Source organism: Lycium barbarum, chromosome 4 (genome assembly GCF_019175385.1).
Source record: "Lycium barbarum isolate Lr01 chromosome 4, ASM1917538v2, whole genome shotgun sequence".
Classification (NCBI taxonomy): domain Eukaryota; kingdom Viridiplantae; phylum Streptophyta; class Magnoliopsida; order Solanales; family Solanaceae; genus Lycium; species Lycium barbarum.
Window position 1 is genome coordinate 2708799 of NC_083340.1, and position 13952 is coordinate 2722750.

Consider the following 13952-nt stretch of genomic DNA (forward strand, 5'->3'; position numbering starts at 1 on the left):
GCCGTAGGAACTGTGCCATATATTTTTTTTTTTAACATTAACATTAGCAGCATCATTATGAACATAGACTAGTAAACTTCGTTATCACTTTATACAACAACATTAAAATGCCAACACACCATATATCTAACTGTACTTGACTGACTGGGCATATCTGTCTACGAGCCTCTAGACATAGTACACTTATACATAGAAAGGGCCGGGTACTGTCGTGCCCGAATATACATACACAAAATAGTACCGCGGAAGTGAGGCTCCGGAACAACTGGAGCACTGTAGAGTACCGCTGGTAGAGCTCCTAAGGATCAAGTCCACCTGTCTGCTGACCTGCGCGGCATGAAACGCAGCGTCCACAAGAAGGGACGTCAGTACGAATAGTGTACCGAGTATGTAAGGCATGGAAGACAATGCAAGCAATAACATAGAGTGCGATTAATAATATCATGGAGTCACAGGACATATAACGAGGCAAGAAAGTAACCTGTACATAGGAAGGCCCCTTTTTGGGCGGCTATCATGCATGGCTTGTCTTCTCCTTTTAAAAACGTTTCCCCTCCATGAACGTAGAAAATAGAACTTATATTATGTCGTATCTTGTCGTATCGTGTCCTATCGTGCCCTATCGTATCCTATCGTGGCATATCGGGTCGTATCCTATCGTGGCATATCAGGTCGTATCCTATCGTGTCTTATCATGGCATATTATATCGTGTAATGTCATGTCTTACTACAGCATGTCGTGTCGTGTTATATCATGTCAATGTCATAGTATAGTGTGTCATAGTGTATCATGCCATAGCGTAACTTGTCATATCATAGCATAGCTTATCATATCATAGCATAGCTTGTCATAGCGTATCATATCATGGCATAGCGTATCATAGCGTATCATATCATAGCTTAGCTTTCCGTTGAAAATCTTTTCTTGTTCATATATATATAAAAATAGAACATGTCATATTGCTGAGGCGTCGGCAGCCGATCCATTTAGCCATAAATACACATCCCGCGTCCGGGCATCCCGCGTCCGGGACGATATCATGTCATGTAATGCCAACTGATCAGGTGGATATGCGTGTATAACGCTCTGCCCTTATTCCCATCTTCCCCGTATACATATGCATACATCATGTACATATATCAGCGTCTATAGCGCTCTGAATCTTTTATCATATACATATACTGGTATCATGTACGTATATCAGCGACTATAGCGCTCTGGATCTTTTATCATATACATATACGTGTATCATGTACATATTTTATAAACATATACATATTTCCATTAGAATGGTACAGTACTTATCGTTTGATAATCGGAACGAGGATCAAAAGTTTCCTTTGGATTCTACTCCAAAATAAGTCAAACGGAGCAATAGGGAAAATCCGGGAACAATGGGCCCACCTCGGGTCAAATGAGGCGGCGTACCAAATTTACGTACATTATATTTCATGACGTCACTTGTGAGGGTTTTAAGGTAGTCGGGTCATATTTATGCCAGTTCTAGATGTTTAGGAAGTTTCTCCAATATTTTACACAATTTCTAATTCAATTCTACTAAATGAAAAAGGGAAAACTTTAAGTGCGGATTCCGGGAAATAGAGTTGTCCCCGAGGCTCGTACCCAACTTATTACGTTTAAGACATGCCATAGAAGGAAGGGTGAAGCCTTACATACCTTTTCCGCTTCATACACGTCTCCAAAATCAAGTTTCAAGTTCGCCAAAATCTACAATTTGGTCACAATTACCAAATGTTAATTGTAAGGCTTTAAGATTTCAATCTTAACCAATACTTGTCTACAAAAATTTGGGCAGCATCTCCCCTATAAATACACCATCCCCAAAATTCAACTTAGCCAATTTTTTATCAACAACAATCCGGGAATTCAACCCGGCCAAGCTATCAACACAATGACAACAACCATGACTACAAAACACAATATAACACAACTAGTCTTCTTTCCAACATAATGCAATAGCTTTCATTCCAACTTCACATTTCCAAAACCAATCTCAATGTTTTTACATTCATTACTAATCAAGATCATTACAATATAATTCGGAAGCATTTCATATCATTTCTACCAAATATTCACAAGATATACAAAATATACAAACTTTCCACCAAAACCATAATCCATCCAAAACTTCTAATCTTCAATCTACATATTCCTAACATATTTCCATCTTCCAATTTCATCAACCATAATCATAATTTGCACCTTAATAATTTCATTTTCATAATTACATAAATCTACCATAAAATCACAAAACTTCTCATAACCACTTAACAACCAATCTTTCATGCCAATATGGACTATTATCCTTCCAAATTCACCAACTAACATAATAATTCACATTTAAAACTCCACTTCTATAATTACATAAAAACTTCATTAAAATCATATAATTTCCTATAACTATTTCCAATAATTTTCCATGCCAACTTGAACCATTTTCTTCCATTTCCAATATAAATTTCACCATAACCACAACTAGAATACAACATAAAATTCAACTCATATTATTTATACAACAATATACATATATGTCCACTTACATATATGCACACCCACTTTGTAAACTTCCATATTTCCATAAATTCTACTCATTTCTATATACTACAACATAAACCAACCTTCATAACATAATAAAAAGAGATTAATTCTTACCTTTTTCTACAATCTTCTTCACTTGACCAAGTTGTCAACTTGAAGAAACAAGTGTTCTTTCTTCCAAAATAATTACACCAAGTTGTAAAGGACCCTTGAATTAGTAGGAATACCACAAGAAAATAATTTTTGGAAGAAGATTTCAAAGGGACAAAAATTGGAGAGCATGGCCGTATGCCATGTCTCCTTTGCTCTTCATTTGTTTTGTTTTTTCTCCTCTTCTAATGTTCTTGAAACTTCTATATGTTTCAAGACAACTAAATGACCCCTTTTATTTAATTATCACATGGAAATTAATTAGAATCCATGGGCTTGGGCCATTGTATGGCCGGCTACCCCTCTTTTGGGCCTAATTTTTTTTTTCTTCATTTTTTTGGGCCAACTCGGTTGATCCCGAGTTGGGCCTAGCCCACTGACCTTTCGACCTTAAAACGTCCATATCTCCTTGTACCGATGTCACCTTGGAACCCACAACCTATGGTTGGAAAGCTAATTCAATTATCTACAACTTCTATTTCTTGATATTTCTCCAAATTCCAAACTTATAATACCGTTTTTGCCCCTACAAGTCAGATCACCCGAAAAACGTTTTCTTAAAAATATTCGTTTGGAGGACTTCCACTTTGATTTGGCCCAAGGGTCCTTCTTGAGTTGTGTTTAACTTCACATATGTGATTCATATGACTTTTCAGATGTCCAAAAAAAAAAAATCTCGATGTGTGGGCCCCACCTCAGCTTACAAATAATCCGACGTAAAAAAAATACGGGATATAACAATAGCAGAATGGATGTTCTAGGCAAGTGGTCAGCAAATTTATCTTCTGTACCTGCGCGGCATGAAAACGCAGCCCCCGAAGAAAGGGGGTCAGTACGAAATATGTACTGAGCATGTAAAGCACAGAACGTAGCAAACAAGGTCATAGTCATAGCAGAAGATACAGAAAATGGACAGAATATCCAGATTAGCAAAATACTGTTCACAAGGCATAAATAGTACTTGTTGAAAAACATATGTCGTACCTGGTCCCATTACGGAACAGATCATAACTGAAACAGAACTTACAGAGAAGTGAGTGTGACGTCCGGAGTATCAGATGCATATTTTAAAACATGAGGAGTATGTGCAGAAACATGTATCATATCATAGTCGGCCCCTGCCAAAGGGACTCGGCAAACAGAACGTGGCCACCCCCCCCCCCCCCCGACGCTGGTGCCACCATACATAAGGAACAGAGCAGAGTAGGGGATAACCCCGTAGCATAACATATCATATCAAATGGCCATATCAGATCATATCAGAATGTGTACATGGCACATCATACTCCACAAACCCATGTACATATATACCTGCCCCCTCACATCGAGGCGCGGCGAACAATGCAGATGATTACGCTTGACAACATATCCTGGCCCGGGCTCAGTGTGGGAGACATTGGGACATCCACGAATGGAGTAGTGAGAGACTAAATGCAATTAAAATATCACAGATTTCCAGAGACTCAATGAGGCATATCGAATGACAAATCAAATCAATGGAGTCGGACGGAATCATAGTAAATGTACGTCATATGTCATAGTGAATCACGGAAAATAGTACTACTGAAATCATTTTCATATCTCAAAATGGTTTACCAGACTCGAGGGAATCATTGTAATAATTTCTCTTCAGTAGTTAGGAGGACAGTCAAAACATTTCATTTTTATATTGTTCGAAAATAAGGCAATAGTGTGATAAAATAGCAAAGCGGGAATAGTGGGGATCAAAATAAACGAGTTTCGGATATCATAATAAATTGCAGAAATATAACCTTTCTGAAACTGTTCCGAGTGTTACAACAATTTATCAACTCAATGGAATATTCAAAACAATATTTGTTGGGTAATTAGAATGGTAATCAAAACGTTTCTTTCAAGAATCGCTCGAAAAGAGGACTTAAGTACCTTAAGGGCAAAACCGGGAATAGCGGGCCCACCTAGGGACAAACAAGGCGGTGGGCTCGAATTACGCATTTTTAAGCTTATGGGGTCATCTACGAAGGTTGTACGGACATTCTATAATTTCGAAAGTAATTCGGGAAAAGTTTGCTAAGTTTTCAAGAAAGAGTACAAAAAGGGTTCAATCTTACTGAAAGAAAAATTGATATTTTCACTTGCGGATTCCGAGGGGCAGAAAGTCTTTCTAAGCCCGAATCCGATCCTAACATACTTAGGGCATGCCAAAAGAAGAATCGGGGTAGCTTTACATACCTTTTGAGCTTTTTAGGCCTATCCAAGCTCACTTCCCGTTTCGTCGAAAATCTGCAAATGGTCACATTTACCAATTGTGAGTTATGGATGCCATAAATTCAACTTAATGCATATTTGTCTACCGAAATTTCGGCAGCACTTCCCCTATACATATAGCACCCCCGAGAATTCAACTCGGCCAAAACCATCAACAACAACAACAATTACCATAAAACACAATATAACATAACTAGGCATCCTTCCAACATAATGTCATAACCTTCATTCCGACTTCGTATTTTCAATTCAACATTGACATTCTTGTATTCGTTACTAATCAAGATCATTACCACACAATTCGGGAGCACTTCATATCATTTCCATAAGATATTCATAAGATATACCTAATATACAAACTTTCTACCAAAGTCACATTTCATCCGAAGCTTTTAATCTTCAACACACATATTCCTAACATATTTCCATCTTTCACCTTCATCAACAACAATCATAATTCACATTTATAATCTTACTTTCATAATTATATATATATATATAAAAAAAAATATATATAAAAGTCACATAATTTCCCCCAACAACCTACAACCATTTTCATTACCAACTTGCTTCATTAAACCCTTATTTACCTCATAAACACCACAACAACGCAACTAACAAGCTAAATGGAATTTATTTCACCTCCCCTTCATTACACTCTACCACACGGCCATGCACACACTTGGACACACACACGGCTCACACTATGCACATCACAATTCCATAATTCTCATTCAATTCTCATCATCATAACATATATAGTCATTCCATAACACAAAAGGATAGAAATCTTACCTTTTTCTTCAAACTTCCACTTGCCAACACAAGCACTTTCTTGCCTTAAAAATTATACCATGTTGAAGAGCATCCTTTAATTAGCAATATTGCTAGAAAAGTATGATTTTTGGATCAAAATCCATGGACTTGGAAAATTTTTATTTTGTCTTGAAGGGGGCCGAACCCCCCTCTTACTCTTTCTTTCATTTTCTTGTTTTGTTTTGTTTCTTGAACATTCTAAGAGATGATGACTACTTATATTCTTTTTTTTTGCACATGGAAAATATTCATTAAGTGGGTGGGCTTGGGCCAAGTGATGGCCGGCCACCCCTTACACAATTGGGCCTAATTTTTTTTTTATTTGAGCCCAATGACTTATGGATCACATTTTGCAATTCCCGAAACTAATTTCCAAAATTCCAATTTTGCCCTTGGCCTTCCTCCGTGTTTCCACACCAATATTTTTCATGAACAACACACACATACAGTAATCCAAATCAACATATGGCCTTATTCCTTACAAATCATAATTATTCCGAATTTTTCCGAATACGCGAAAATACGGGATATAACATAAAGAATAGCTTACCACACGTCTAAAATATTACTTTACCTTCATTACCACAATTTAGTTTTTGCTTTTAATAAAAATCAGATTTAGAGGGTTTGATAGACACGCTTGAGGACGAGTTCAGGGATTCAATAGGAACAACACTTAGTTGAGGTGTCAAAATGAAAAAAAGGGACAAGTTTAGGGGGCTGCATATGCATTAAGCCTTGTTATTATAATTTCATGTTCTGCATAATTTAGGATTAGTGAGTATATATGATTTGTATGGTTGATTGCTCTTGATAGTTTTTAGAACTTATGGTTATAAGTAATGTTTCATGTTTTTCAAAACAAAAAGTGAAATATGTTTTCACTACAAAAAAATGGGTAATTTGCGGAGGTTGAAAGTTGCGATTCGCAGAGGTTTTAGCCTCCACTAGTTGCTAAAAGGGGCTAAAACATCCGCAAATTGCAAATTTCAATCTTTACAAATTACCCATTTTTTTGTCTTATTTGAAAAACTATGACTAAACACATTTTCAAAACTTGAAAAACTTCGCCAAATCAAATTTTTCAAAACTTTTTTGGGAATATATGACCAAACACTAGCCAAATGTATGACTTCTTTGTGTAAATAAAAATGTAAATATGAATTGAGTGGGCCCAATGTGAGTGTGTAATAACGGTCTAACTGGCGCGCTTTTTTGATGAGGTTATCCATAAGTGTCCTTGTTCTGTCCACTCCCCATTTCTTTCTTATCTTCCTTAAAAACCCACTCTTTATGATCTTGTGCTCCTAATTCTGGTGGAATTTTTTCAAGAATGCAAAGCCTAGCACTCTCTTGTGAGAGCAGCAGCTTTCTGTTTAGGCCCTCATTTGTCTTCCCTAATATCAACACCCCTCTTGCAATCTCCAGGTATATTTTGTTTCTTTAGCTTCTCTTTTAGTCTTTTCTTGAAAATTGAGCATAAACTGTTTCATTCTCAGCTTAAATTTTCCTTCTTTTGATTATCTGGGGTTGTTCTTTTCTTGTTTGTGGTCACCTGGTAGAAGGTTGTCCACACATTTTGATGATGAAAATACTAGTATTAACCTTCTTGTTTGGCTTTTCTGTCTCATCTAAAAGTTTAAGCTTTAAAAAAACATGAAAATATCCTTTTTAATAGGTGGCAGTAAGACTTGAACCCAGAACATCTACATACATGATAAGCCAGTCCAAGATTTAAAGTTTATGGGTTCAACATTTAAAGTTAGTTAGAAATTATGGGACTGAGTTTAATATTTATTGATGTTTTAGTGGTTTTTCACCAATATATTTATGGACGAGGCTCAGTTGAACCTTGTTAATGTAAGCTACCTACATCCACTCCTGATACAATGTATAATTGTGCAAATCACCTCATCTGAAAGTAGATTGGACATTTATATTTAATTATTTTAGGTACGATTGTGAAAGACAAAGTGTGCTATGTTTGTTTTCCTTTTTTTGTAATTCCTGATTGGGTTGTTTACAGGTTTTCTAGGCGGCATTCTCATTGCATAAAACATGGATGGTTTGGGGACGTATCCAAGGTTTCTGCTTTTCTTCAATTTGAATTGCTCCTACTTCATTTGTAAAAACCAAATGAAGTGAATAAATAATTTATCTGCTTAAAGGGGTGAAAATTTTGTAGCTTTTCTGTGAGGATCAGCTGCAAGTCTAATTAGTATATCCGGGACATTGTAATAAACTAATGTGTAATGTGTAGGAGAAGACTTCAAAGAATTAGAGGTCAGAGGCTACCGAATATGTTTCTTTTATATCACGAATCAACTATTTCTCAATTCCAAACAAGTTGGATTCGGCTATCATCAAAGATAGACTATATCTTTTGTAATGCTTGAAATTGATTTTAACCTATTGCTGAAAAACACTTATTAACTGGCTTCCTTCTTCAATTAGTTTACTTTTCCTGTTTCCATTGTTTCTTAGAAAATGCTGTTGAGATACTGAAATATCAGCCCTGGTTGTGCAGAGAATTACGATATGCATTTCCCTGGAAAGAATTCCATATAAGCCAAATTCTACATCTTCTATTTACTCATAGATAGTAGATCCGGAATTTTACAACCGTCCTTCTTTAACGATCAATTTTTTAATCTCAGTCATTGAGTTATATAATTGGATCATTTCCGCTAGTTCCTTGTGATTAATCAGTTTATTGTAACTTATGTATGTGCTGATCATTTTACTATCTCGTAGTTAAAGTTTTAAATCTCACTGTGAAGATATATGATCCGACATTCTGGATTCTTCTCAGGTGGTCAGGAATAGAAATTACAAACGTTGCTATATCCCAAGATCGGCTTATGGTCCCAAAGAATTCAGTAGTACAAAAAGATCAGCATTGTCAAAGAGGAAAAATCAAAGCACTTCTGTTCTTCAAGTTTTAGATATGCCACAGAACAATTATCTGAAATCCGTTGTCCTTTCTGGGCTTTTCACTCTTCTGTTCACACAACAAGCAAGTGCTGTTTCAGAGGTTGCCACTGGCTTGCAGTCGTTTCCTTTCTTCGGGGACCTCGGAGATTTAAGCACAGGTTTTGCTTCAGTTAGGAAAATCTCCCAGCAACTTCCATTTCTAAAATCTTGCTTCTGTTTTACCTTATCCTTAAAATGGAAATAATAGAGGGGAAGAAATAACAATGCCAAGGATTAATTCACAGAATATTTCTTTTAACTAGAGAGTAATTAAACCTCCTTTTCTTTCTTTTTTCGCAGGCGTTCTTGTTAATATTTTTTTCAGAGCTTGGGGACAAGACCTTCTTTATTGCTGTAAGGGGATTTTATCATTCAAAGTCTATATGTAGATGAGACAGTACTGGCTGAATGAAATGATGATTCAAATGCTTTTTCATGTCGCAACAGATTTTTTTACTTTTTGTGCTGCAGCTACAACTTAAAATAATAAGTCCTTATAATACTCTAACAACTAAATTAAATATTCATTGATGTGAGCAGGCTCTATTAGCAGCTAGGAACTCTGCTGCTGTCACTTTCCTTGGGACTTTTGGCGCACTTGGGTAATGTTAACTTTCTGCACCATGTAGTATAGATGGTTTTTACTGTTTAGAGTTTGCAGTTAGTTAAGTTTGCATCTATATATTCAACTAACTCAGAGTGAAATTAGAAAGTTAAATGTTTTGAGGAATTTCAGCATTCAACATTCACTATGTCCTCTTAACTTCTATATCTGATACACGTGAATACATCATGTGCTTTTCAAGAGTTAGCATATATTCCTGACAAGTTCTTATAACGTTTGATTCTTGTGTTAAAATTAAGAAATCGAAGAACTCAATAAGATAAACGTAATTTATCCAGCACAACTTCTTAAATATCCTGGTAGATGTTACCCATTTTATCACCATAACCAAACAAAAGTGGAATTTGTTCTCTTTATGTTAACAGTACTGTCTGTGTCATTTGCAGGGTCATGACAATCATATCTGTCGTTCTCGGACGAACTTTCCACTATGTCGATGACGTTCTTCCTTTCAGGTTTTTAACCTTTTCTTTTGATATAATTATACATTTTAATAACAACAACAACAAACTCAGTGTAATCCCATAGGCGGGGTCTGAGGAGACCTTACCCCTACCTTGAGAAGGTAAAGAGGCTGTTTCCGATAGACCCTCAGCTCAAATAATTATACATTTTAAGTATGACAGAAAATCAACCTACTAAAGATGCAGATTGTGAAAAATATTTCCGGACAATTCATAGCACGAGGATTCATTTTAAGTATGGCAGAAAATCAACCTACTAGAAATGCATATTGTGAAAAAATATTTCCGGACAATTTATAGTAGGAGGATTCAAACTTCTAATCTCGCATCTGGTCCATTTGATTGCATAACATGTTACTTTTCAAAAATCCAAAAGCCTAACATCCTCCACTTTTTACTATCATTTTATAGTTTGGAGCAAACAGGACAAACTACTTCAGAAGTTAGATAATATGTACCAAAATTAGTACTATACATCAATATCTGTAACTATAGAATTTGAACTGATCTGTTAAAGGCCCAAGATGGTTGCTGTTAATTATGTTCAAATTGCTTATCTTAGGTTGTGTCCACTGGGCTGGTACCACATTTCTGTGCAAGAAAAAGTTTGCCATTCTTCATTTTTATTCAAAATAATATAATATGTTTTCTAGTGTATTAACTTCTTATATGTTTAAAATTTCCCGTTCGTTATCTCAACCTACAAGCCATCCTTATATCAGACCGTATTAATAGAATGAGACTGCTATGGATTTTCAATCTCATTTTTATAGAAGCATGTAAAAGGTAATTTCAGTAAACTTCTTAACATAATGAGCACGAAACAACCTCTTACTATAGATAGGCCTTAGTGCAACCTTTATCTTTTTTAGCAAATACTATTTTCTCCCTTTTTTTCCGGATAATAACAGCTTGTTCTTTTCACTCTTGGAGTAAGAAAAGAATACATAGCTGTGCGGTTTTTTAACGGACTTTGTTAGCATCTTTAAATAAAGGATATATCATGGCTGGTTTATCTATTATACCCTAATGCAGCTGCATAAATGCAGTTTTGCTGGAAATGATTTGCCAGTGGATGATATTGCTGCAGCTTGCCTTCTGGTAACGCATGATCTAATAATTAAGCCACAATACGACTTGCAACCACGTGCCATGTGAACTTGACGTGTCTGGCCATATTCAACTTTGTTACAGGTGTATTTTGGAGTGTCAACGTTGCTTGATGCCTCCTCCAGCGATGGCATGAAAGCAGAAGAGGAACAGAAAGAGGTAATCCTATCAGCACTGAGGATTTATTGTGTTACTTTAAATAATGCTACTAGCATCAGTAATGAGCAGGTTCTAATTGTGAACCTCTTTGTTTTTGTAACCAGGCTGAGCTGGCAGTTTCAGAATTTTCAGGAAATGGTGCTGGACTATTGTCTGCTGCAAACACTATCATTAGCACATTCGCATTGGTATTTGTTGCGGAGTGGGGCGACAAATCATTTTTTTCTACAATAGGTTAGTCATATATACTCAAGGTCGATGCAGAAACTTATGTTTTTACCATTTGATCATCTTATGAATCATCTCGTACGGGAGTTTTTAAACAGCCAGACATTATGCAATCTGAAAACATCCACAGAAAGCTCAATCAACAAGCCAAATGTTTTTACGATTTCAGTCTTTGTTGGCTAAATTTTTTCTCTGAGTCCTAACACAATATCTACTTTCAGCTCTTGCTGCTGCATCTTCACCTCTTGGAGTCATTGGAGGGGCATTAGCCGGTCACGGAGTTGCAACTTTGGTAAATACAAACCTTTAATGTAAACATTTCTGTTTTAAAGGTATCATGTGCAATCTGCAACGCGACTTCTTTTGCAAATAATAGCAACTACAACATCAATTTTATTTTTTTTCATTTAAAGGAAAATTTCATCAAGATAAGCAAAATAGTGTTAAAAAGTAAAGCCTTTTACTTGAAACCTTCTGCAAATTACATAGTGCAACTTTTTTCTAGCCGTAAGAGCACCATGGTTAAATTTCTTACCAATACCATTTTAGTTAAATGAAACTTAACTATATAGATACATTGGTGCATTAGTTTATTTTCTTGCTTTTCGTGTTGGTCTCTGGTATGCATCAAAAGTTGACTGGTGGTAAAATTTTCTTTACAGTTGGCTGTTCTTGGAGGTTCTTTACTGGGAACATTCTTGTCTGAGAAGGTAAGATTACTCTTTCTGAAGTTAAATACAAGGTACATTTTTGTTTATTTGATCTCCGAAATCTTCTACCCCAAAGGAATTTATCCTATAGATTGCTTCTATGTAAGCCACTATTACTATAATATGTTATTAGCTGACTAGACAAAGGTCGTGCCTTTTAGCAGTAAAGTACACAATGGCATAATATCTGGTTATTTCTATGAAGTACTTAAAACGGAAAAGGGCCAGAAATACCCCTGAACTATTAGAAATAGGAAAAAATGCCCTCGCCATTAGCAACCTGGCTCAATTATGCCCCTATCCCGTTAACGGACCTCCAGGTCTCATGTATCCCCTCTTAAAACTTATTTCTTTGCTAAGACAGACTCAACCTTGAAAAAAATAGGTAAGTTTTAAAAGGGAATACATGAGACTTGGAGGTTTGTTAATGAGATAGGGGCATAATCGGGCATTTTTGGACCAAAAACCAAATAGAGGGTATTTTTGTTCTATTTCTAGTAGTTCTAGGGCATTTTTGACCTTTTCCATACTTAAAATTACAATCATACCTCTGTGTAGACTCAAGAGAGTTGATATAATATTTTATAATGAGTTGTTTTTGGAATAATTAACTACATAATTGATAAAATAGAAGCTGTATTTTATGTCAAATCTGCCAACCAGATCTTTCCAGTTTTAAATAATCTTCTGATTACGCGACAAATAGTGCTTAACCCAAGTTTCTTTTCTTAATCATCCTATTACCAACCTTGCATAAGTTATTTTTTTCCCAGTTGACTGCAGAAGTCAGCTGGAAAACTCAAATGATGCTTTGGGAAGACTTTGGACTAGATCATATCTTGTTAAACATGAAAAATGCCTTCCTTTTAGCAACTTGTCACGTCCCGATTATAATGTTTATTACACTAAAAAGGAGAAAGAAAGAAAAAAACTGTGACTTTCTATACGCTAGTGTGTTTGGTATGCCGGAAGCCATTTTCAATGATAAATTTTTTCCAATATTTGGTTGGTCGATGGAATTTTTTTTTGAAGAAACCATATACTGTTAAAGATAAATAGTAGTATTAGCAAATGGAAGTGTTCTTTAATGAAGTTTCTGAGTACTAAACATTAATCGTAATATCTTAAGTACTAATTGAAGCAAGTAATATGAAGCTAGAAGTTAGTTATAAGAAAGATTACTTTCACTTATTGGTGAGGGAAGTCACTTTCTTCGTTTAATGTTTGGTAACCAAAGACCAGAAAATGACTTTCTTGTCGAAAATGTTTTTATAGAAAATGACTTTTGTCGTGCCAAATGCGCCTAAAGATTCTCTTTTTTCAGATATTTGATATGTTTGATACTTTTCGCATGTTATTAATCAACAAAGCTCTTATTTCAGGTTATTGCCTACATAGGGGGTACTCTCTTCCTAGTATTTGCAGCAGTGACAGTGATAGAGATAGTGAGTTGAAACAACCATTATTTCAAATTTTTTCTAGCAAATTTGTACTTTCATATAGACCATATTTCAGATCAAGAGAACACAGAGCACTCTAGTTATGTTTATAATTTTTTTTTAACATATCCAAGATATAAAATTTATGAGTTCTTATAATAAACGAGCGACCTCAAGTTAATATATAGTAATAATTAGATTCATAGTTAAATATTTATTATTATTTAGTGAATTTCTTAATACATATACAGGATCGTAGAAGGTACTAGGTTCAATGAACCATTAGATACATTGCAGATTCTTCTTTGGCTACAAAAAGTACTGTTCAAATTGAATAGAGTAACTCTTGCAATAGCCGGTTACAAATTGAATTTATGGTATGCAAAATTATTACGCGGTAGTGTATTTAATTTGAATCTATAAAGATTACTAGATGGCCCATCGCACGGGCCCAACACTTCGGATTATAGT

The 13952-nt window shown here is 35.5% G+C and overlaps 1 protein-coding gene and 1 long non-coding RNA gene across 2 annotated transcripts; one reads left to right on the forward strand and one right to left on the reverse strand.

Annotated features, from left to right (window-relative positions):
- Positions 1–2798, reverse strand: LOC132638062 (uncharacterized). Its single transcript, XR_009581594.1, has 3 exons — positions 2675–2798; positions 1679–1729; positions 1–327 (listed from the first exon to the last, which is right to left on the reverse strand). It is a non-coding gene; the product is annotated as an uncharacterized LOC132638062 (long non-coding RNA).
- A 4224-nt stretch (positions 2799–7022) lies between these two features.
- LOC132634834 (protein PAM71, chloroplastic) lies at positions 7023–13644 on the forward strand. Its single transcript, XM_060350937.1, has 12 exons — positions 7023–7201; positions 7800–7857; positions 8586–8876; positions 9047–9100; positions 9287–9348; positions 9758–9826; positions 10885–10936; positions 11030–11104; positions 11209–11338; positions 11554–11624; positions 11995–12042; positions 13425–13644. The coding sequence occupies exons 1-12, from the start codon at positions 7107–7109 to the stop codon at positions 13494–13496; spliced, it is 1077 nt and encodes a 358-aa protein (XP_060206920.1). The 5' UTR covers positions 7023–7106; the 3' UTR covers positions 13497–13644.
- Positions 13645–13952: the final 308 nt, after the last annotated feature.

Bases quoted from the DNA above. Each gene is read 5' to 3' on its own strand.
- LOC132634834 (XM_060350937.1), top strand. From the start codon at position 7,107: ATGCAAAGCCTAGCACTCTCTTGTGAGAGCAGCAGCTTTCTGTTTAGG. The intron at 8,877-9,046 runs GTTAGGAAAATC...CTTTTTTCGCAG, and splicing joins TAAGCACAGGTTTTGCTTCA to GCGTTCTTGTTAATATTTTT. The intron at 9,827-10,884 runs GTTTTTAACCTT...GCATAAATGCAG, and splicing joins GATGACGTTCTTCCTTTCAG to TTTTGCTGGAAATGATTTGC.